Here is a 24,882-nt window from a genome sequence, read left to right as displayed (position 1 = left end):
CTTTAACTCTTGTTTGGTTAGTTTTCACCGTGCACTTGATTGTATTAGTCAGGCAGGACTTTGAGCATGTCCTGGAGAGCAATTCCAGAATCCCCAGGGAAGATTAAGTAAGGATTACTGGAAAAGACCCACGTTGAATGGAAGCAATGCCTTCCCATAAACTGAGGTCCAGATGTGAACAAGCGCCTGTCACGTTCCTGAATTCACTTAACGTTGAGCCCAAAGACCACCCCCCCCCCCCGTGTGTTGCTTCTTTCCTTATGTTGGTTCCAGGGTGGGAAAGTGACCAGTGAAACCTTTCTTCACTCTTCGTGTCAGTCTGAGTCACGCCTGTCACTGCTTGGCCGATCTGTTGGGCCACAGATTCTGATGAACTCCATCATCAAATTGTGGTTTTTATCTCAGTGAGCTCTCAGGATCTGATCTACCATTTGGAAGAAGTTCTCTCTAGTACTGTGATACGTGAAAACAAACAGGGCTCTTGTCCCTGTGTCGTGGCTACATGAATGGCATGCGTTTGATATGGAAGAAAGGGCTCCATCCTTAATTTAATAAATAAATGTTACATCGCTAGCATTCATCAAAATGAAGCTCACCTTTCATACAATTGGTAGCGTTAGTTCGTAGTCTTTATTTGTGTAGAAGTTTGGGTTATTAGAGGAAAAACTGAGTTATAGCAGTATACTTGTGTGCTCATTAATCAAAAGATGGACTTTCTACTTTTTCGAGGATTCACATGCCCAGGTCTAGAGTAGTTGCTGTTCTGGCTGCACATTTGACTTCCTTAGTTCTGCTATGTTTATTTTACTTTATGGGTTGAGCTCTGGCCTGGGTGTATGCATGTAGACACATATGTGTAATGCCCTTGGAGGCCAGAAGAGGGAGTTAGATCTGCTGGAACTGGAATTATGGGCTCTTGTGAACCTTCTCATGGGTTCTGGGGAAACACCCAGATCCTCTGCAAGAACAGCAAATGCTCATAATTGCTGAGTCGTCGTCTCAATTTTTGATTCAAAAAGGACATTCAAGTTTTCACCACATCAGAAGTTTGTTTTTAGCAGGGACAGGCTGAGCTACATTTCTTGTAAAGATACTCAGGGATAAAAAAGCCTGGCTCTAGAAGGTGACAGATTAGAAACAGCAATGCTCTGGATGGTCCAATGAACATCCCTTTAACAGAATCACTGGGGCAGGACCTCACTTCACTCTTTGGCAGGTACTCTTGCTGGAATATGAGTTTGACTTCTGGCTTGCCTCTTACCCTTTGTGTACTTTGAACTCTGTCCTTTACCCCTCCCCTGTCTTCCTCTAGAAATGATACACATGGCCCTCGGGGCTCCTACAGGGTTCTACATTCATCATCACCTTTCAGGTCTCATATTTTCATTCCTTGCTGTTTCTACAACTTAGAAGATTTTTCATCCTCTCTCCTAGACTGTTCTAATATATTCCTTAAGTTGGGGTTTTATATAAGATTGAATATTCGGCATACATAAACATATTTACTGTGAATATATCAACAAGGGGATAAAGAAGGCAAGTTTTTTCCTAATCATTTCATCTTGTGACTTTACCCCTGAAATCTAGGCCAAAAGCTGTCTAGTGAGTTAACCATGTGGACCGCAGAGTTTGACTCCGACTCTCTCAGTTAATGTTCTGAATCTACTCTCTAACCTGCCATATAGACTTGGTTACATCACTTCCTTCCCTATCTGGCTCAATAGTTTTACCTCTACATGGTGATTACAGCGCTATTGTCTTAGAAGACTTGTAACCATTAGTGGAGAAAGGAATAAGATGCCCAGGTATTCTAAAAGCAGCATCTACTATTATTAAGCAGGAGCTGATTTCTTTTCAAATCAAACTCATTGGTTTTTCCTTCTGCAGTTCAATTGCTTCCCAAGCCTCTCCTAAACTTACAAACTATTCGCAAAAGAATTCTGACAGAATTTGAAAATTATATTTTTTATTATAATTACATAAAATGAAGCCAGTTACACCAGATTGTTCAAATACATTGGTGAATTAAAACCTTCGATGCTTACAAATTTTATACATACTTATATGTATACATATAAATACATACATCGTAAAAGATATATATTTTATTCTGAAGTAAAGTGCCCAAATCTCAGTATATGGGGCAAGGAAATGAAGAGAAGGATCATAAACTCTTGGCAGTTAAATAATCCTTTGGCCAGCCAAGCATCTACTTTATACATGCTTGTTTAGTTATAGTGAATTTTACTCACCCATTATTCTTCTGAATTCTGCCATGTGAATTTATCTTACCCAAAGGTTAAAAGGTTAAGAAAGCATGTGGCCAGCTCACTGAATCAGAGGCTGGCTCTTTCTGAATGCATGAGATTCTGCCTTGGTTTCCAAAGAGAAATAACTAAGCATTATACTTTTTTTTTAATGAGAAGGTGACCTTCCTGATATGGTGCTAACACAGTAATATACAAACCAGGTGTCTCTAATTGCAGTTCCCTTACTAGCATGCAGTGAAGTCAAGCTTTGGTACAAAGACTCCTAGTGGGACTTTTTTTTCTTCTTTTTTATCACCCAGGCTTGGAGGAAGCAAAGTCAATGCAGGGTATGAATTGTGGGTCTTGTTTCTTTTGTTATTAAGGAAATAATAGAATGCGGTGTGTAAGAACTGCTGTAGATTATTGAGAGAACCAGCTTGATTGAAATGGGCAATTACATCCCAAAGTCAGTGATGACATTTCAAACGAGAAGTAAAATCAAGTGTAAAAGAAAAACTGCATAATTTAAGATAATAACAATAACAAGAAAAAAAATCCTCACTTCAAATGGGAACTAGAATTCTGTTCCCCATTCTAATCGCTCAGCTGCCCTTCTCAAGTTCTTACCAGGCATCACGAAACCTTATGCTGACCTTTGTCGTCTTCCACCAGATACAGAATCTTAAGATGCCTTTGAAAAGACTTCAACCCATTTAAGCAAGGCAGAGATGCCTAAAATTAGCTTCCATGAACCTAGCCACTTCAGCATCTTTGGTGGTTACATCTTCAAACTACATCAGCACGGACCCTACGCAAGCAGGGAAGAGAGAATGTCACAGCATGGGGCTGCAGAAGACAAAGGAGAATGAGAATTTCCCAGCATTTTCGTGGATCGGGAACCACGAGAAACCCTGCCGTTCCCCAAACTCAGAATAAGAAGTAGAATATCCTGGCTGTGGATAAGGGGCAAAAGAAGAGCCAAGAAGACCTTCCCATTTTTCGGCACATCTTGGCAGGGCCTCTAACTGCTGATTTTGGTAAGCATCTTGTTAATCGCTTGCTTGACGTGTGTGGTGGAGCTGCGGCGCCTCGTCTTGCCCTGCACCATCCTCCTGCGGCGCACCTCGCGACAGAGCTCATAGAAAACCTCCGTGATGTTCCCTTCTCCCGTGCAGGCCGAACATTCGTAAAATGCACAAGCCAGTTCCGTGGCCAGCTTCTCCCCTTCCTCCGTACTCACTTGTCTGGAGTGGTCCAAGTCGGCTTTGTTTCCGACCAAGATGAGAGTCACGTTTTTGGGCTTTTTGATTTCATCCAAGATGTTCTTCAGTGGCAGTACTTCTTCGAAGCTCCCCCGATCAGTGATGTCGTAGACCAGCACGAAGCCTTCTCCCCAGCGCATGTGCCCTTCCCTCTGGATGGTGTCTTCCTGTGGGCAAAGAAAAAGACCTGCAGTCAGGAGACCTGGGCCTGATCCCAAAGTGCTCACTGTTACTGCCTACCCATCCCTTAACAGCATCGCCTCTGATCCGTTTGTTATTCAAATGCTGTGGCTGTTTTCCTGGATGAACTTATTCTCTTAATTAGTTTAGAAGGTAAGTCCAGTTCAGCCCCATTTGTCTTAATGGCTTCTTGTTCAGTATATAGACAATTGATAACCCTAGGAACAGAAAAAAAATAATAAAACGGTAATAAGCTAGATGAGATCTACAGTTTGTGGACTTGGATTTCCCACATCCTAAAACCCTAATCTGTGTTATGCATCAGTAGTAATGATGAAAGTTCTACCCTGACTGTCAAAAAGGTGACTATCCCTCCGTGAGAAGAGAACACACAGTTTGAAGGTACTGCTGGCTGGCTCTGGAGGCACATGCACCCGAGAACCTAGTACTTGGGAGGTAGAGCTCCGAAGACGTCATGTTCAAGGCTAGCCTGTGCTACGATTACTGAGGTGACCAGACACTGTGTGAGAAGAGAGATCGAGGAGGAGGAGGAGGAGGAGGAGGAGGAGGAGGAGGAGGAGGAAGAGGAGGAGGAGGAGGAGGAGGTGGAGGAGGAGAAGGAGAAGAAGAAGAAGAAGAAGAAGAAGAAGAAGAAGAAGAAGAAGAAGAAGAAGAAGAAGAAGAAGAAGAAGAAGAAGAAGAAGAAGAAGAAGAAGATGATGATGAAAAGAAAAAAGGAGAAAAAGAAGGAAGAAGAGGAGGAAGATGAAAAGGAGATGAGAGGGGAGGGGAGAGAAAAAAAGCACTATCTCCATAAGTTCACCTGTATTCTAGAGGCTTCTGCCTCTCTTGTGCTCGTGTTGCATGGAGACCCATGCATAAGGAGGGAAAGACGACAAAGAAAGGGCTATAATTAATTTCAGGAGCCTTTCTTTGAATAATCACTTTAATTCGAGTCCCTTTGAAGGCCACAGGTCATTGTTATAGCCCCATGGAAGTGCCTGGCCATCTAACCATTGCTCCCCTTTCCCCATTTCTGCATTTGGAGGCTAAGGTTTAACTGTCTTTATAAGACATGATTTGACTAATGTCAAAGGAAGTTTGCAGGCAAGTATTGCAGGGAACGTCTCCACGTAGTACAGCATGCATCACACGTACTCAAGCCTGTATCTAGTGGTCAGAGAGAACTCTCTCAGAGTCTCACCTTGCATGTGAGGACTTTAGTGATTCTTTTTAATAGAGATGTTTAATTAAGTTCATCTGAGCTTTTCAAGACATGTTTGGTTATAAAAATCTATGAATGCATTAACACCCCAATCCCCCAAACATAGAAGGAGAGCCTACCCTAGATGGCCTGTGGCTACTGTAATATTTCCAGTACCTTCCTAAAGCACAGGGTCACTTCTGCAAGGATCAATTTACAGATTCATGAGTGTATAAAGTGGATAGACAATGGGGCATACAAGCTCCTGGTCATGAAAAAGTCACAAGCAGAAGAATACGTTAGCTTTTTTATTTTTTAATAAATCATTATACATATTTTGCATATCTCTTTTTTTATCTGATGCAGCAAAACTTGGCCGAATTCCTACCCACCTGGCCAGCGGTGTCCAGGATCTCCATAGAAACGACTTCATCGTCAATGGTTGCTTGGTGTCGGTAGGTTGATTCTAAAAGAATGACAAAGGCACATGTGAGATTTAATTTGATCTTTGAAGTGAGAAATTAGGCATAGGGAGAGGATTCCTGCCTTTGTATCAATGTGGGGAGTGGGGTGGGGTGAGGCTGTCCAGAGAAGAGAGGATGAAAGGATAGATGGACAAAGGAACAGCATCACATTCCACAGAGCTCTCTAAGTGCCTAACCTCAAGCTGGCTGCCTTCTTGTTCCTCTGTGCTTTCCTCGGGCTACATCATGTTCTCCTGTGAGGTCAGCCCTTTAGTGTTCCTTTCCATTTAAATTAGACGAGGTCTCTACATTATAAAATGAAAGAGGCGTTTTCCATACAAAATATGTTTCTGTCTTGATATTTCTAAAAATGGTTATTTTTAACATAAAAACCCTTTGTGTTTCTTTCTATTTTAACCATGCAAAGATCCTGACTTCAGAGGAGGCTGGGTGGGATGGAGAGGCTGGGACTTAGACAGACGGATAAAGATGGCAAACTTCTAAGATGGCTGGCTTCTTCCTCTCCAAGATGGCCAGCTTCTTCTTCTCCCTTCTGACCTGAGACAGAAGCCTAGGAGCTAAAAAAAAAGGCCTTTTTGGTCACACCAGTAGGCACTGCAGTTGGCTGATGGGTCTGACAGGACAAGTCTGATCAGGACATGCTTATGTAACAGCTATGGGGCGGTTGCCATCTTATCCTTGTTCAAGCTAACCAACCCTAAAGGATGGGAGGAAAACCTTCAGAGATTTTTTTTTAAAGTCCCTTGTTGTTTTGCACATGATCATTCTGTCTGCTGCATTCCGTGTGTCTCCTTACCTCTAATAAAAGCCACTCTTCACTGGCTCATTTCCCACTGCTACACCCAAGCTTTTCCTGACCTTTATATTTTTAACTTACAAAACAACAACAAGAACAAATACCAAACCTGACCAAGACCCTGAGACTGTAACAGGCTGAACACATGTTACAAAACTACTGGGGACCTTGAGACAGTATGAGGCAGGTGGTTGAGCTCGTGTTTGGCGGGTCGTGCAGAATGGTCACCCAAAATATAAAGGGGTTGAACTGACACATGGGATGAGATAATGCAGATCTCTCCTTCATGTTGTCTGGTCAAAGCAGAAAATAGCAATTGCCCTGTACCAGCTGCAGTTGCTGAGTCCACAGGGGAGTGGTCCCAGACCCTGAAGGGATATGTAGATACAAGATGCCTGGGCAGTCATGAATGTGACTCTCACCATGCAAGTGGAATGGGAAATCAAAGCAGTGTCAGCTAGTGAGGCCATATATGAAAGCTGCAAAAGACAAAGAAGCCAAGGGTGATGGACTGAGCTAGTGATGGGCAAGTGGGGGGGGGGACTTCCTTAGAACTCATCAGTAGCTAAAAAGAAGGAGAGAGAGCATGGTTTGAAACTTTTATGAGAAATATAGATAACAGATCTATAAATCTTATTCTTTATGAAATGAGCCTCAATAGAGAGAATAAACTCTATAGGGGTGTGGAAACAGTTGAGGTTGTAATATCTAGGAATTTCCAGGTACAAGAGTCTTAAGAGAAAATTATCCAAAAGAAGGTACTCATTACAGAAAATTTTAGGGACACTGATAAAAAAAAAAGAGGGGGAAGAAGAGTAAAAGGAAAAAGAAAGAAAGAAAAGTATTAAGAGAAAAACAAAGCACATTTCCCATGAATGAAAGAACATGGCTCAGTTAACGTTGAGCTTCTTTATTAGAGATACTGAATTTAGGACTTTGATAGTGCAAACAAATCAGTGCAATCCAGCATTGCAATGCTAGGTGATTCTCCTGTGTCCTTTCAGGGTGAATTGGAAACAAACGTCAAAGGCGAGATTAACTAACAAACATTTCAGTAGCAAAAGGGAGGGGAGGAGAAACTGTGAGCTAAGTGCTCAATTTTAGGAGAGAGAAACCAGAATAAACAAACAAACAGCAAGATTCAAGAAGGGAACTTGCAGACAAGGCATCTAGATGCAGGTCATAAGCCAACCCGACTAGCAGGGGCCACAAAAGCAACAACAATAAAACAGAAGATGAAGAAAAATGTAGGCTTATTCTATATTTCAGCATAAAACTGAGAATTCAGACTCATACATTTTCCATTGAGGGGGCTGGACAGACAGACAGCAGGCCATCTAACACGATTACTAACTGGGTATCTCTGAGTACCAATCACCCAAGCATCGAATCAAACAAGCCTGGGGTTGCCTCTCTTGGGGGCCAGACTAGAAACCAGAGGTTATATTTATTTGTTCATTCTTCAGCACACCTCTGTACCTTCAGGACCGACTGACCAACATCCCAACTATGACCAATCAACCTCCCTCCCTCCCTCCCTCTCTCCCTCCCTCACTCCCTCCTTCCCTCCCGTCCTTCCTTGTAGGACTTTGCAGCCCTTGGAGACCACTGTCCTATTTTCTTGCAGTGAACGATTGTCTATCCAAGGCACAAAAGTCAGAAAGGAAGCTTGCAGTGAGCAGGACTTGTCCATCTAGGTGACATCTAGGTCACCACAGGAGCCTACACAGCTCACCCCTCTTCTGAGAAGTTGTCATTTTAAAATGAGACTACATTCAGCATACACGAATTTTTTTTTTTTTTTTTTGTATCTTGTCCCTCTGCTGGAACTCAGGATCCATACATGAGGAGTCTCATCGGAAAAAGATTCAGTACCCCACTCTCCTCTATGCTAAATAGCAGGCTTTCTGAGACCAGATGCTCTGAAATGCAGCAGATACTGCATCCAAGTGTTTTCTCAATAATTTCCTTTCTTTCCTTTCAGTCTTTGGGCAGGAGGAGGAGCCCAGCTGACCGCATACACACCCAGATGGCCGCACACACCCAGCTGACTGCACACACACTAGGCACCCACGCTCTTGCGGTCCTTCCCCCTAGGCCGTTCTGTGACTTTTGTATTGACTTCTTCTTTTAAAATGCCTGGCATTCACCCTGAAGCCTGGAAAACAGAAGCCCCAACTCTCATCCATTTCTCTGTACTAAAATTTGTCCCAGAGGAAGGGATATTGTTCTCTGTGGCTCCCATGATAAATGGGCTGTGGGTCTGAGCTGCAAAAGACCACGGTGGGAGGCATGGGGGGGGGGGTGTGCGAGCACTTGGGAAACATAATGAAACTTGCATGAAGTTCTGTGATTCTTTGGCTGTTTGTTAATGAAATGAAAGGGAGGAAACGAGGGAATTTCTGCTGCAGACACAGCAGCGGGTGCTGGGCCTACTTCCGCCAAGATGAATACTGTCTTCACTCTGGTCTCAGCGTATGTCACCCATGTGCCTTTCTGTTCTTATGAACCCACTTTTCCTGCATGTAAGACAATGTAAACATCCCCTCAGGAGGTAAAATACGAACGATTCTAACCAGACACATACATTCTGTTCTTTGTTTTAAAATTCAAAGTAAAGCTGGGTGTGGTGAGGCCAGCCTGGTCTACATAATAAGGACCAGGACAGTGGGGGATATTCAAAGACCTTGTCTCAAAAGAAAAAAAAAAAATCAAAAGGGAGCACATGTGTTCAGACTGTTTACATATTCTCTACTTTCTTTATGCTAACAGGAGTGGCAGCCTCAGTCCTTTCTTTGAAGAACTGGGAGTGTGTTTGATTAGATCTATGGCCAGATGCACTCTGAAAGGTCTATGTTAAAACAAACATGACTTTCTTAATTGAATTAGGTATATTAAAATTATCTTTTAGATTCCTGTGGATAGAGAAATATGACTGAAAGCATGCATTCAGGGGCCTGGAGAGGAGGTGGCCCAGTGGTTGAGGATGTGTAATGCTCTTCCAGAGGACCCCAGTCTGGCACTGAACCTCTTCTCCAGGTCAACCAGATGTCTCCAGCCTCAGTGGACACCTGCACCCGTGGGCACATTCCTTCCTCCCTAACCCATAACCACTACTAATAAAAACAAACCTTTGAAAAGCATGCATTCCATGAAAATTCTGTAAACAGGCATGCATTTGGTACAGTCTGGCGAGGCTGAACACTCAGAGCATGTGGTTAATCCTTGCACTGAGCTTCCCACGACACAGCAGCCGGGTCACGTGACCAGCGCTGCACGAGCAGCGGTTAGCGGCGTGGCTCTGCGCTGGAGTGAGTGGAAATCGCTCTGAGCTGAGTTGTGTTGCTGGCCCGGCTGCAAACCAATCATGTCGTTTTAGATGAGGACTCACTTCTCTGGCCTTGTCACACGACTACCTCCCGTTTCCCTGCTGTGCTGTTACTAAATAGCTCCAAGGTGTGGCCGAATACGTCTGCAGCCTCCAGTTGAGAGATCTCTCTCTGCCTGAGCCTTTCCAAGGTAGGCAAGATGAATCAAGTACCGAATCAACGAGCCTGGGGGTGCTATGTCTCTGGACTCGTTTCCTTACCCCTAGCTCAACTTTACTGTGTACAGGGACATCGACTTATCATTCAAAACCAGTGTGTGACATCTTTATCCCAGGACAGTAGCACTTGACAGTGAAGCACCCTTCCCCTCTCTTCTAGTTCCAGGCCTTCAACATGCCCGCACCGTCAGGGACACACACAGGCACACACACAATTATGCAGTGTAAGCCTTTCTCTGTAGTCTAGTGTCTGGAAACATTCTTGGAGGGTAACATGACTCTAGAAGGCAGGGATTCAGCTCTTGACAAGGACTAGACATTTATGGGTTCTGTTTAGTCCTCAGCCAGAATCCACCTCCCACCATGGAGGCTGCTGCTTCCAGATTAAATGGGCCACATCCCAGATCCGATAAGCTTCAGTGGTGATTTTTGGTGTTATTAACAAACCAGGGCTGAAATCTGGGAAAGAATCCGCTGGCGAGAGGAGAATAATGTAAGGGAAATGAAAAATCATTCCACATAAAGATTGTGGTATTTTTCTGAGACTTCGTCTTTCAAAACACTTGAATTTAAAGAAAAAAAATTCCTTCTTTATGAAATGGGTACAGTTCCCCTTGCCCACCCTCTGCCCCTTTGCTTGAACCTATAATTAGAATCATCATGATAGATCCTTTCATAAACATATTCAACATAACACAACAGTAACAAAAACAAATAAGAAAAACACTAGGCCTGGAATGTAGAAAGTTTGGACTCGATGGTCACCGTAACTGTGTCTTTGCTGCTTGATATGGCAAACTAGGCGTAAACCCAGCTGTCCCAGGAGAGAAATCATAGCTTAGGAGTGTTTCCATGGCTTAGAGATATGTCTGCCAGGCATTTTCTGGATTGTCAGTAGATGTATGAGGACCTAGCCTGCTGGGTGGTATTGTCCTTAGGCAAGGGGTCTGAGCCGTGGCTTACCTCAGGATAGACTGTAACTGGGACATGTAAGCCAAACAAACTCCTTACCAAGTTGCTTTTGGCTGTGCTGTTTATCACAGCCACAGAAAACCAAACTAGGGCAAGGAGAAAAGTGCTTTCTTTGTAGGATTGCTTCAGAGCAATAACTATTCTGTTTTGTCAGTATGTGGGATGGTGTTCATAATTCCCAGATTCTTGTGAAACAACAAAAGTCCAAAATCAAGAAACCCGCTTCCTCAAGTTCTAAGGAAGGGACCGAAATCAGAATTCAAGAAGACAAAGCTTCTCCCTGCCCCTCTTCCTCCTTCTCCATCACAAATACACCATTCTGCTTTGTAAATGTAGCCATCTTGGTTGCTGGTTGTTTTGAAACACAAGTAACCACAAGTTCTACAAAGATTCAGTCTTTTCTTATGGGAGTAGGAAATTAAACCCAAGAAATGGTAATTTCTCTTGAATCCTATGCATTGAGGTTTCCTGTGTGCTGGAAAATTAACAGGTTTTCAATGTTCACGCCCACACAGATCCACTCTCCAGTGTTCTGGCTAATGACGGCATCTCCTGCCAATGAGTCACCTGTTTCTCCTGAAGATGGAGGAAGGCTCTGGTTGCTTAGCAGCCATGTCCTCTCTGAGCAGAACAGCGCAAGGTCAGTCTATGCAGTGCTCTGCTTCTCAGGGAAGGATGCCTACACTTCAGATAACCATCACAGACTCCTTCCTATTTATAACTGTTGCTGTCCCATATAAGTAAGACAAAATGGAAAGGGTTCACCAAAGACTGATTAAAAATAGTAACATTGTTACTAGAACACATCCAGAGAGTTAAAAATGTCATGAAAAAATTTTGGGGGGTAAGCTTTATCTTTTGTTGTGATATGTAGCTAGGATAGAGAATAAGCAATTTTTAACCAGACTCCTATGAATCATGGAAAGTGTCAGATCATCACTATAAAACCTATGCAAATGAGAAAAATACTCGAGGGAGCACTTACATAGTGGGTGAAACAATAGATAACAGCTCCTTTTAAAAACCAGGTTCATTTTTACAGCTACACTACCTCAGACTCGGAGTACCGCTATACCTGTAAGTATGCTGACAAAGATTTGATAAACAACATATTTAAAAGTATCTTTTCCCAAGAAACAATTCTTTCTCTTCTCCTTAGTTCTTATGTAACATCAGAGAATGTACTGGGAAGAAAGTTATTTATCAGAATATACTTTCTGATTTAAGTTAAATTTAATTCTTCCTTTTATACTTAAGCCAGGGAAGTATTGTATTCCAAATTCGGAACTTTCTTTGTTTCTTTTATCTATACATATAGAAAGGTGTTTATGTAGATAACAACATTATAAAATTTCCCCTCCTATCCTCATCCCATTCGGTAGCTAGGGTTGATATCTTAGCACATAATTTTTCATGTTTTTTTTTTCCTGAGTCTTCACAGAGATATCTGGTGATATCTCTAACCAGATACAAATCTGGAAAATGACAATTACGTATTCACCAACAAAGTCACTTGTAATAGTGTTTCAAAAAGCAAAGGCAGAAGATGGCCGGCTGACGTGAAGCTCTGTCAGACTCCTGTTTAAAAGACTGAATGTAACGAAGACTCGAGCCCTCAGAAATAATTTATAGTCTCAGCCAGTTCCAATCAGTCATGCCCTGCCACCACAGAGTCTGAAACCGGCCTCGAGAGCTGCCAACACGGTGTTGTCAGAGAGCTGAGGGGAGGAAACACATTCCCAAGCCTCTCAGTACAGTGCGGAGGGCGGAGGGCTCACTGCCCCATACTGGGTGGGTTATGGAAGCATACAAGGCATCTGGCCATGGAGGTGCAGACAGAGGGACTGTGCACACACAGGGGAGAAGCAGAGATGTCATGTCTGCAGGAAAATAGATGTAACTGGGGATGACTGTGAGCAACAAAAAGTAAAGCCCCTGCAGAGACAGATCTCATACGTTATTTTTCCCCCTCTTTTGTGGTCCATTGGTTTTATATAGATATATAAAATCGTGTAGCTGTATACGGCAGGAGAGTAGGAGTGGAGCTGTCCAGAGGAATGAGGGAGTTAACAGGAGTCAGGGCTGACCGAAAGAAAGAAAGTGGGGAGAAGGAGTCTGGGGGAGTCTGTTCAACGCCCTGTTTATGCCCCAAGCAGCGCAGCAACACAGACAGAGCACTCATGATGAAAATACAGAGAAATAAGCAATTACATCGGATATTTGAACTGCATCTAACTAAAATTACTTGGTGTCTGAAGATGGCCTCAGAGGTCCCATGAGAATGTCGAAGCTTGTGTAACTAACGACAGGAAATCCGATGGAGGACTTGCAAACAAGTATTGAGCCCTCGCCTCCTCCCCGTCACTGAAATAAGTAAATAAGTTCCAGATAGACTTTGGAGCTGAGAGCACTGTAGAAAACCCGTTGACAGAGCCCCCTCTCTCTTGCTCACTCGCCGCCCGTCAGCTCCTGTCAGGGGCTAACTGTGGTCATTCATTTTCCAACTCCTTTCTAGACTGTGAGGTCAAAATAACCAGAGCCTTTGTGTGAGGAAATGGCTCAGCGGGTGAAGTATAGGCCTGGGATTGTATCCCTAGAACCCACATAAAAACCTGGGCGAAATAGCACAACACTGGGTGATGGGCGATCCAGACGGTAGGATCCCAGGGGCCAGCCAGCCATTCTAGTAGACATGGCAAACTTCATGAGAAGTCCTGTCTTTAAAACAGTGTGGAAATAGAAGACACCCAACCTCTGACCTCTATGTGCCTAAGTAAGAGCCCACTCTACACCCCCAGATCAGAGTCGGATAACTGGTTCATCGTTAGCACCTGAAGCAATGATCAAATGCAGGGAAGAAGTCCATAGACACATGCAGAATGAATGGCGAAAATTCGAAAAGTGAAAGAGGCAAGCTTCCTTTTTAATGGAACGTGTGATCTCATTCATGATGCATTTGCAGGAAATGGCCTGTGTGAAAATCAATACTGTGTACAATACCGTGAATGTGTACCAAGAAGCATACAGTCAGAACAGTGGGGTTGCAAAGATGGCTTAGTGGGTAAAAGGGTTTTCTGCCAAGCCTGAGGAACTAAGTTTGATCCCTGAGACCTCATGGTGAAGGAAAGAACTGACTCCAGTCAGTTGTACTCCCTTCTTCCCTCCCTTCCTCCCCTCCTCCCTATAGCCCCCCCAAAATCAAAAAAAATTGGGAAAAAAACAAATAAAAGGGCATAGAAATAGTCTTTACCTACATTTATACATAAACACTATTTCTGCCTTCTTTATCCACAAACCCCATTTGGTCTAATCTTTTGGAAGTTAAAGGGCTTTTCTGCCTACACTTGCCCTGTATCTGTGCACAGATGTTGATCTTGCAGTGGTAATCTCTCCAGCATATTTTGTCCCACCCTGAATGCTGCCTGTGTGTTAGCCTTTCTCCCAGGAGGACCAAGCTGTGTATCAGATGGGAAAGCAAGCCTCCTATTGACCCATCTGTATCTTCTCTGGGATGGATGTAATTTCTTCATTTTTGTACTAAGTCCTGCAGGCTCGAGGCATAGGACTAGGCACACTGCTGGGCTCTAGGAGGACTTTATGCTTGGCCACATAAACACTATACTTCTGAAACAGCAGAAAGGGGCTTATCCAGGGTGCGACAGACAGGGTCCTTGTACTGGCTGGTTTTGTGTCAACTTGACACAAGCTGGAGTTATCACAGAGAAAGGAGCCTCAGTTGAAGAAATGCCTCCATGAGATCCAGCTGTAAGGCATCTTCTCAACTAGTGATCAAGTGGGGAGGGCCCAGCCCATTGTGGGTGGAGCCATCCCTGGGCTGGTAGACCTGGGTTCTATAAGAAAACAAGCTGAGCAAGCCATGGGAAGGAAGCCAGTAAGTAACATCCCTCCATGGCCTCTGCATCAGCTCCTGACATGCTTGAGTTCCAGTCCTGATTTCCTTTGGTGATGAACAGCGATATAGAAGTGTAAGCTTGAATAAACCCTTTCCTCCCCAATTTGATTCTTGGTCATGATGCTTGTGCAGGAGTAGAAACCCTGACTAAGACAGTCCTCTTTTGATCATGAGCATATTGGAAGAGGGGGAGGCCAGGATATAATTTGTGACTTACCGAGGGTTGGATCGTATTCCCAGATGAACCGTTTGGTCAGAAATCTCACTACAATCGCTGTGGAAGAAAAAGAACATGTCAAACATGAGCTCTTGCTGGAGTTCTTGTCCTCTGACATATACATCCAGCATACACATTCAGCATACACATTCAGCATTTCCTTGACAACAAGTCCATCACCTGTGATTATTTTGATGACTTGGTTACCTCAAACCCCGGTGGTGTTTAAATACACTTAGATTTATTCTTCCCACAGGGTTAAAACCCAATCAGTGCATTTTGAAATTACCCATGCAGAAATTCCTACCAAGCCTTTAATTTAGAGCAGCATTACAGGTCTCTAGAGTTTGAGTATTAGTAGGGATTGACAAAGGTAAGTTAAAAAAAAAGAGATCACCACTGCCCAGATGAAAAGATACAAGGTAACAGTGTTACAGGAATGTAGCTGTTCAAACCCAAAGATAGGAATTCTAAAAAGTTTTCAGAAAGTCACTGTGACAGATGGAGAGCTCTGGCTAAATGTTCTTGCTGCACTATTATGAGGATCTGAGTTCAGATCCCAACACTCACATAAAAAGAGCTTGTGTGGTCATGTCTATATCCCCAGGCATGCTGGGATGAGAGAGAGATGGGAGACAGAAAGATCAGGACAGGAAGACCACCAGGGTTTGCTGGCTGCCTTGTTCCAGGTTTGTTCAGTAAGACAGCCCGTCTCAAAGAAAAACCTATAATCTCTCCAGTGATATCTTATTTTAAGTCATTGGCAATGTGGATCCTCTTTAGCTGGAGATATGGGGTTGGGGAGGGGAGAGAGAGAGGGAGGGAGGGAAAGGGGAAGAGTGAGAGGGGAGAGAGGGGATGGGGGAGAAAGGGGGAGAGAGAGAGAGAAGGAGAGGGAGGGAGGGAGAGAGAGAGAGAGAGAGAGAGAGAGAGAGAAGAAAGAAAGAAAGAAAGAAAGAAAGAAAGAAAGAAAGAAAGAAAGAAAGAAAGGGAAGCAGTTTTCATCCATGATGGCCCACTCCTAATAAAGAGGCTGAGGCAGGAGGATGGAGTGTTTTGAGAATGCCTTGGGATACATAGGAAATTCCAGTCTATCCTGAGCTAAATAAATAGTCCCTGTCTTAAAACTAAACATGCTTAAACATGTAGACACTATTGTCATGAAAGTTTATGGGACCCATGTCACAGACTTGTGCTTTTCTGCAGATTGTGAGAGTGGTTGTCAAACTTGAGAAAGATGTTTTCATGAGAGACTGTCATAGACACTAAAAATAGACAAGGACGCTTGGATCCTTTCCCCAAAGGCGAAAAAGCATTCCTACTATTTGGCAAATAATTACAGGAGGCCCAGGGACTCTCTCTCCAGAGATGAGACTCTGCTGAACATAACTCAGAAATGGTGCCTTATTAATTCAAAAACATCAATTATATCTTCATTTCTAGAGAAACACCTTGAATGGGTGGCTTTGTTGTCACTTGAAGACCAAGGGAGAGGCATGCATCTCTCTCACTGGGCCATCCTGTGGGCTGTCCCGATACACACTGCAACGTGGACTTGTCGGACATACCACAGCCACAGTGGCTTTGCTGTGGGTGACCACAGAGCGAAAAGAGCAATATTCTTTCTTAATTTCATAGTGGGAGACCTAACTTGAGCCAATGTGCTCAGAGCTTGTAGTAGCATGGTCACCCCGCCCCCGACATTCTCCCCACAGGAGTGCGCCTCTGGTTTCAGCCGAGACCTTCGTCTGCCACTGTGGATTCTCTTGTGAATAAGGCTTTAATTTTTAAGTTGATTTTTAAAAAATAATTAGTACAAATAGATACCTTTTCATTTAAAAAAAAATAGTCCATGTTAGCCCTGCACGGCGGTGTATGTCTTTAATCTCAGCACTTGGGAGACAGAGGCAGGTGGTTCTCTGTGAGTTCTGGGTCAGCTAAGGCCACATAGAGAGACCATGAAGAGTCCCAGAGCTGGCAAGGGTATTTGAAAGGCTCCATCTTTAGTTAGAATGCATACTTTAACTCTAAAAGCCAATCTATAAAAAGTCTTATCTGTAAGGAACGATGTATTCAAATGAGCTGCTTAAAAAATGTAACTGGTGTTTCTCAATTCCAAAACCATTTAAAACTTAATCATTTTTTTCAAAAATATTTCTGAAGTATATTAGACACTCCACTGCCTTTCAAAAGTCAAATATACTGAGCGTAATTGCACCACTTGAAGATGCCTGGGCCTGGCAATGTGCTTTGAAGCTATAAGGAAGACGTGTAAAAGGCATTCAGAATGCTGGTGCTTTTTACTACTTGAAGGTTTTAAATATGATACACAAATTTTACGCAGTGTAACTTTGCCCTTCAGCTGTGGTCACTGGGACCATTCCTAATGGCACACTTGCTGGTCACTTTTCTCATACCGAAGACCTGTCACTCTCTTAAACTTGTGACTATTTTATAGAACACAGGAGGCATTTGGCTGTGTCAACTCCCAAGAAATTTCTGTCTTTCATGAAAAACATATCTGGGGCTGGCAGGATGGCACAGTGGATAAAAAAGCTTGTGGCCCAAGTCTCGTGACCCGAGCGAGTCTAACCCTTGGATCCCATGGTGGAAGGAAAGGAACAGCTTTGGAAAGCTGTTCTCTGACATCCACAAGCACACACATGTCCACACACATACAGTCGTATCAGCCCACAACAACAAGGGTCAAGAACAGCTTTCGTCTACCTCTAAGCCATTGTGTTTGTTGCTGGTAGTAAACCTTTCCTGCTGACTCCTGGGACACTGGCTCTCAACTATACAGAATCTCAATTATACAGAAGAGCCTCCTTCTGGCAGGCAGCCTGCCCGTGCTGAACCCACGTAATCAACTATAAAACTGTCAATATTCTTTCACACAGCTGCGCACGAGTGACAATCTCCAACAACAGAAGCATGCATTTAAAACTCAAATCTATTCAAACACATATAAAACACACAGAAACAGGGACATTAGCTATGCATGCATTCTTTAGAGATGGGCTTAAAAGGGTTTTTTTTTTTTTTTTTTTTTTTTTTGGTTTTTGTTTTTTTTTCCTTAGAGGTTATTTTGGGGAAAGAGAAATTGATATATTTTTAGGTTTATATTGTGATGGTATTTTTAATTTGATTAACATAAAGAATGAAAGTAATGATACGCCTGTGCTGGATTGTCTGGTAGATGTTTTATTATCCTCTAAGCTGTATCCAAGTTCCAGTGATGCTTCAGTGATACTAGATTTCAAGGGTTGCAGTGTGGTTTTTTTTTACACATTTTATTACGGAATGTGATGTTATATATGATAGCCTCTCCCATCTTGGCTCTTGCCCCGCAGATCTCATTTCCTGCTTTTTCAGTGAGCAGTTCTTTCCTCCTTGACGTTGGGAGGCCTCTGTTCAAGGCAGCTCATCTCATATACCGTCTTTGCCCCAAATTCTCCGTTACGTGAGCGAATCCTTATTCAGTGTCTACTCTGTGCTGGCATCTCCTCTGTCTGCACATGTCCGGGTCACAGTTCAAACCACCATCCCTGACCTCATGACCTTATCTTCTAGGAAGAGACGGGATGAGTTCGAAGGACAGCTGAAGAGTGCAGTGTGCCAGAGAGGAAGAAAGGTCTCCGATAAAATCCCCACAGGAAGTGAGGAAGGAACTGCTCCTGATGGACGAGGTAGAGGGTGTTATCGAAGGGAGTGGCAAGGTAATTTTTTTTTAAAGACGATTTTGTAACTATTTTACTTGTGTGTGTGTGCTACCATGGAAAAGTTTTAAATATTTTCACATTTATTCATTCATTCACTCACTCATTCATTCATTCATGTATATGTGTGTGTGTGCTACCAGGTCAAAGTTTTAAATATTTTCACATGTATTCCTTCATTTGTTGGTTTCTTTGTATGTGTGCACCATATGAATGTGCCATACAGCACACGTGATGTTCAGAGTACAGCTTGTGGTAGTCAGTTCTCACTTTACGACATGTAGGTTTGGAGAATAAATTCTGGTGCTTGGATTTGGCAGGAAGTGCTTTATCCCATGAGCCATCTTGTCAGCCCTCCTTATATCTTTTATGGTCACTGCTGCTTCCTGCTTACCACCTGGTCACCTTGTGCTCCTTCTGAGTTGCTCACATCCCAGGGAAACCCTTAGTCTAGTTTAGGTCCTAAGACGGTGCCCACATGTCCTAATGTAACCGGGAAAGGTTTGGTTACGAACAAATGAGCCCTTGCTTCCATCCCACAACGTCAAGACCTTCGGGAAAGCATTTAGAGTTCTAAGCCTACATAGTATCACATCACTTTGTCATGGCTTTTACACATTTTCCTAACGACGGTCATAAAAACAACCTGTCATGTAGTTTAAAATTACACGAGAACATTATAATGAATTCATTCAAGGCCATTATAATAACTTTACACAACAACATTATAAATTATTTATAATAAGCCCCAAGTATGAAGCGTCTGGAAATGAGGCCACACCCACAAAGTATCTCCCTCCCTAACTCTCTTCCGCCTCTGCACTGATCACGTGATTGTTTGACCTCAGTACCTGCAAAGACCCGGGGCGGTGGTACCCGTCACCCAGCCCACGTGGGTTGCAAGATAGATACGAAATTACTTCCGCTTTGAATTTATGATCTGTCATTGCAGCTTCACGATAAAACAAGCAATAAAAACAGTGCATGAGAGAGTTTTCGTGTCGCCTGGAATTGTCTGCTCATCTCACCAAACACAACCTTGACGGAAGCAGTACGGCGGGGCCATCTGTGCTTCGGTGTTACCTGTTCTCACTGAGTACGCGCCGTAAGCTCAGACGCTGCCCTGCACGCTGCAAGCGCATTTTCCCTCCCCACTTGCTTGTGGCAGGAGAATTTGGATTATGTGGCTGCGTAGCATGAAGAAATTAAAGCTCAGAGCATTTACACCTTTCTTTTAAAGTTTTTATTTTTATTACATTTCTCTCACCCCCCCTCCTCCGTGTGTGTGTGTGTGTGTGTGTGTGTGTGTGTGTGTGTGTGTGTGTACACACCTGGGGAAGCCAGAGAATAACTTTTGAGAGTCAGCCCTCTCTTTCCATCATGTGGGTGGGGATTGAAAGGCTTTCAGTCTTGGCAGCAAGCGCCTTTACTCACGGAAGCCATTTTCCTAGCCCCACGTTTCTTTCTCGTATTAAGCGGGACTTTCGGCTTCGTGATCCTCAGCTTTTCAGTCAATCACTGGGGTTCAGATAAGAAAGCTGCTCCCTGAGATTGCTACCTTCCTCCACTGCCACTCTGGACTAAAGCTTTCTGGATGAAAGTTTCCAGAGGATGCTGTGTGTAAGTTCTAAGAACCAGTGCCATGGCACACACCTCACCCTCTTACTTTGTTCCAACTTGGGAGAGAAAAAAGTATCTGGTTTTGTTACAAAACCAGAAAGACAATCAAGCCTGAGATATCTCTAAGGGGAAAAAAAATCAGTTTTCTAGACATGAGTTTGAGTGTGTGTATTTCGTCGGTGTGGAGGAAAGATGAGGTTTTGACTTCTGTAACCCACATGACACTAATACACACAAGGGGGTGTGTGACAATCCTCCCTTACTGCTTTACCTCATCATCCTTATTTAATTGGCTTAATTTGTTTCCTTTGGGGTTGAGTATTTAAGTAGCATGCAAGAGTGCCGTGGTAGGGGCTTGGGGGTGCTCCCAAAGTCCTCTTGTGCCTGCTTTATTTTAACTTGGCTTCCTTAAAATTGAAACAAGCTAATAACTAGTCAGCATGGTAAGAGGGCATAAAGACTGCCACATCATCAAGGGAACACCAGACTCATAGATAACAGTGTCATACACCAGACAGTCTATTTGCAGTAAGGGCTGGAATAGCCATGTCCTGTTTAAAATGCCTCCCGGCCTTGCCAGGTTATCACTTCCTCTACTGCGGCATCACATTGTTATTCATTTCGTCTCTTTATGGAATGTTTCCAGCGACTTTGTAAACATTTCTGTTCCCATGTCTTGTCAAGTGTGAACGGTCCTCGTTATCCCGTAGATGAAGCCTTGAGCCATTTATGTCTTCTGGTTGCTACAAATTCCTGGTATGACAGTCCTATCACATTTAAGAAACCGATGTGGATACCGTCATACAGTAAACCATTGCTTTCAAGACCACTGTTGAAGAAGGTCTGTGTTCTGGTGTGCTTACAGTGTTGAAGACGCATGCTCATTAGAGAGGATTTCTGTAGGATCTCTGGCCAGCCCAGCCTGGCAAACACGGCTCTGACAGACCTTGCCTCTCCCCGATTCCCTCTGCCTTGCTAAAACGCCATCAGATTGTATTTCAAAAGCAAGGCCTATTTTCTCATTTGGCCACTTCTTTCTCTTGAGGCTGACTACCAAGGTCTAGCTATCAAAGTACTGAAGGTCAGCAATCAGAAGCCTCCTTTGGTTCACCTAATTAACATGCACAATGAAAATTAAACACCTCGCCCTCACATGGGGTTTCCCATTGTACCTTTATAACCTCCCATTTTCCTATGGGCCCCTGTCATGTTTATCTCCCCTCTATCCAGAAACAGTCCTTTGTTTTCTGGGATAAATTCCCCTCCACCTTTTCCCTTCTTCCCTTTTTCCCTGTTTTCTGTCTCCTGTCTGTCCCTCTGGGACAAGTGAATCTCCTCTGTGCTGAGAACTTGGTCTTGGGGATCCTGAGCTAATGTTCTTCCTTTTACTTTCTTGAGACTATCATTCAACCCCTTCTCAGGTCCAAGCCCTGGTTTGGATGCCCATTCAGGCCACTGGCATTGCGCATCTGATTGGTCGACATTACAGGACCCACAGTGCTGTTAGCCTTATATCTCTCAAAGTGTTTCAGAAAAAAAAATGAACTGAGCTTTCATCACAAGACAACTCCCACTGAGGATCCAGACAATCGCTGCTGGTGGATTGTCAAGCCACATTACTCGAAGCTAAGCTTCCATTCATTAATCAAACAGGCTGTTGATCTGAAGTGCACACACCCCTTGAATATGGCATCAGGAGGATTCTGGGAATGCTTTCAACACAACACCAGTGGCACTTTCTAATCATTCAAGGGGAGTCAAGTGCAGATTGGATCTAGATCACAAGTGAATTCATTTATCATACAAAGTCTTGAGAGTAGGAATTAATGCTCCTACTTTCTACAGAAAGAGCGTGATCAGAGATTGATGAACTGTCTTTGTGCAGAGCATTTAAGACTCTTAGTCCAGTACTTTGTTAAATCTCTAAGCACGTGCTTTTAGCAACACATAATAGTTACCGTTATAGCTTAATATTTCCACATATGACTTAATTCTACATGGTTGGGATTTTTCTTCTATATGCGTGTGCACCCTATCGAGAAGCAGGCTCTGGGAACTGCATTTTTGGTTCATGACTGGATCTCTTCTTTACTGGAGGAAAATCACCATGACCCAAAACCATGGCAACCCAGCGAGAGAATATAAATTTTGAGAGGCAAAGGGGAAACTTTTAAGATAAGTAAGATTTTTTTTGCTTTTCTCTTCAAAAGGCTGTTTATTCAGGCACCATACCAAGCAGACAGGAAGTGCGTAATGGTGTAGATATCAAGTGAGGCTCAAACAGAGAACAGGGAGCTGACGCCTCCCGAGCAGTTTCAGGGAAAAAGAAAAAATGCCAGGAACCACTTTAGGCAATCACCTCAGCAAAGAAAATATCACGTGGGTTTTATTCTTAAGGGCTTGAGAATTTGAGCTCTTGCATGCCTTGGGAAAACTAAGAGAGAGGTGATGGTGGTGGGGAGATCAACAGAGACTATGACTTAATTCAAACTAGATCATGCCCCAAGTCCTGCTGTCACTGAAGAAAAGAAGAAAGGGTAGAGGGTGGAGAGCCTGGCTCACTTTGCTGCTCCAGAGGGAATAACAGTTTGTGCCAGTCTGAAACACAAGAGGTAAACCTGGAGTCACCTTATGAAGAGCTAACCATGATGTGCCTGCTCTGGCCTGGAGTTAAAGGGACAGGTGACCGGTCCTTCTCTATCTATAGCCTTTGGTCCTGTCACACGTTTGAGCTCAGCATCACAGAGACTCTTTCTGTGATGGTCTGTATACGCTTGGCTCAAGGAGTGGCAATATTAGGAGATGTGGCCCTGTTGGAGTAGATGTGTCACTGTGGATGTTGGCTTTAAGACCCTCATTCTAGCTGCCTGAAGCCAGTCTACTCCTAGTTACCTTTAGAACAAGGTAGAACTCTTAGTTCCTCCTGCATCATGGCTGTCTGGATGCTGCCATGCTCCCACTTTAATGATAATGAACTGAACCTCTGAAGCAGCAATACAACCCCAATTCAATGTTGTCCTTATAAGAGTTGCCTTGGTCATGGTGTCTGTTCACAGCAGTAAAACTCTAAGACACAGGGTCAAGCTTCAAACTCATGAAGATCCTCCTGTGCTGTGGAATCAGGCATGTCTCAGCCTTTCATTCCATGGAACGTACATTTTTTCCTTTGCTTTCCACATCAAATTCAAACATATCGCAGGGTCATCGACATGCTCAGGACCCAGACATACTCATAGACTTCAGATTACAAATTAAACTAAGCCTTTCTTCCCCTTCCCCTGAGCCTTTGTTAGTTTCAGGTCAAGCCAAACCTCCAAATCTAATTTTCCTCCTCTCTCATGCTCTGGACCTGCCACAGTTTTTCTCTCGGAGACCTGGGTCTTTTCTCCTGTGTGCACACCCTTCCTTTGGGTGGGACTTTCTTTGGCTGCCCTTTCTTCCTACAAGAACAGATGTCATTGTGCCTCTGGGGACAGAACTATTGATGCTCTGGCACAGAGTCTGCAATGGCTTGCCATGTCGGCCTAGGGCAGCTCTTTGAAGCTTTGGGCTTTCAAGCATTGGCAGTGGCTGAGATCAGGGACACGCTAGTTTGAAATGTCTTGGACTTTGTCAAAAGGAAACAAAAATAACTTCAGAACTGGAGGCCGAGTAGCACCAGCTGCAGATTTGAAAGTCAGGACTTAAGGAGGATGTCTCATAGCAAAGATAGGTAGGCATAGACACCAAATTTCAGATGCCTTTACCGACAACTAACTTCAGTCCTTTAAAAAGTGTCTGGTTGGAAAGATGGCTTAGTAGAGTCTTTGCTATCCAACCATGAAGACCGGAGTTCGAGTCCCCAGCACCCACATGAAAAGCTGGCATGGTAGTATGTGGCTATAACACCATTACTAGGAAGGCAGAGACAGTTGGAGTTTGTTGTTGACCAACCCAGCTTAATCAGTGAGGTCCAGATTCAGTGACAGATCCTATCCTATCCTATCAAAAAATAAGGGGAAGGAGTCTGGAGAGATGGTTTAGAGGTTTAGAGCACTGGCTAGTACTAAAGGAAACAGATTTCATTACTAGCACCCAGATGGCAGCTCATAACTATCTGTAACTACAGTTCCAGAGGCTCTGATGCCCAGACATGCATGTAGGCAAAACACCCATACATAAGAAAATTAAAATAAAAAATGAGACGAGAGATTACATTGGCTCTATCTAGACTCTACACGTGTGTGCATGCACAGATGTGTACTTATGTGCCCCATGTGTGTGTAGACATACTCACACAGAGAGAGGGCATTTTACCAAGTCTCTCTTTCTCATATGCAGTTTTTCACATTTAATCAATGTACATGTATTGAATATTGTGCAAAGTACCAAAGAAAGGAGAACAGAAGATTCCACAGGCAAGATGGCTTTCCCGTAGGGCTAAAATGTAAATGAAGGCTTGGATGAGTTGAAGCTTGCTGACTTCTAGAGAGAAAGTCAAGGACTCACTTGTCACATCTAATGATATAGATTCAGAACAGCCAAGTTCAACCAGAAGTCACATGTCCAGAGGTGGGTCGTGTACTGTATGGGTGGAACTATGCAGGTGTGTTGGGGTATGGGTTGTGAAGTTCTCTGAGCCGAGAACTTTATAAGGAAACTCATATGTCACATCCAGGAGTTTGAGTTTACTCTGAGGTTCATGGGCTCACACAGAAGTTCCTGGGTATGAAGATGAC

At 43.5% G+C, this 24,882-nt stretch overlaps 1 protein-coding gene across 1 annotated transcript in view; it reads right to left on the bottom strand.

Moving 5' to 3' along the window:
* Window positions 1-2,026: 2,026 nt before the first annotated feature.
* RERG (RAS like estrogen regulated growth inhibitor) overlaps window positions 2,027-24,882 on the bottom strand; it is a 109,476-nt gene continuing 86,620 nt past the window's right edge. Inside the window, exons 3-5 of the mRNA XM_080914210.1 lie at window positions 14,826-14,882; window positions 5,288-5,361; window positions 2,027-3,678 (exon numbers count right to left, since the gene is read on the bottom strand). Of these exons, the coding sequence (XP_080770336.1) occupies window positions 3,271-3,678; window positions 5,288-5,361; window positions 14,826-14,882 (539 nt within the window). The 3' untranslated portion in view covers window positions 2,027-3,270. The remainder of the gene's footprint in view (window positions 3,679-5,287; window positions 5,362-14,825; window positions 14,883-24,882) is intronic.

This window comes from Micromys minutus, assembly GCF_963924665.1.
Source record: "Micromys minutus genome assembly, chromosome: 3".
NCBI lineage: Eukaryota > Metazoa > Chordata > Mammalia > Rodentia > Muridae > Micromys > Micromys minutus.
This window is presented reverse-complemented; position numbering and strand designations above follow the sequence as displayed.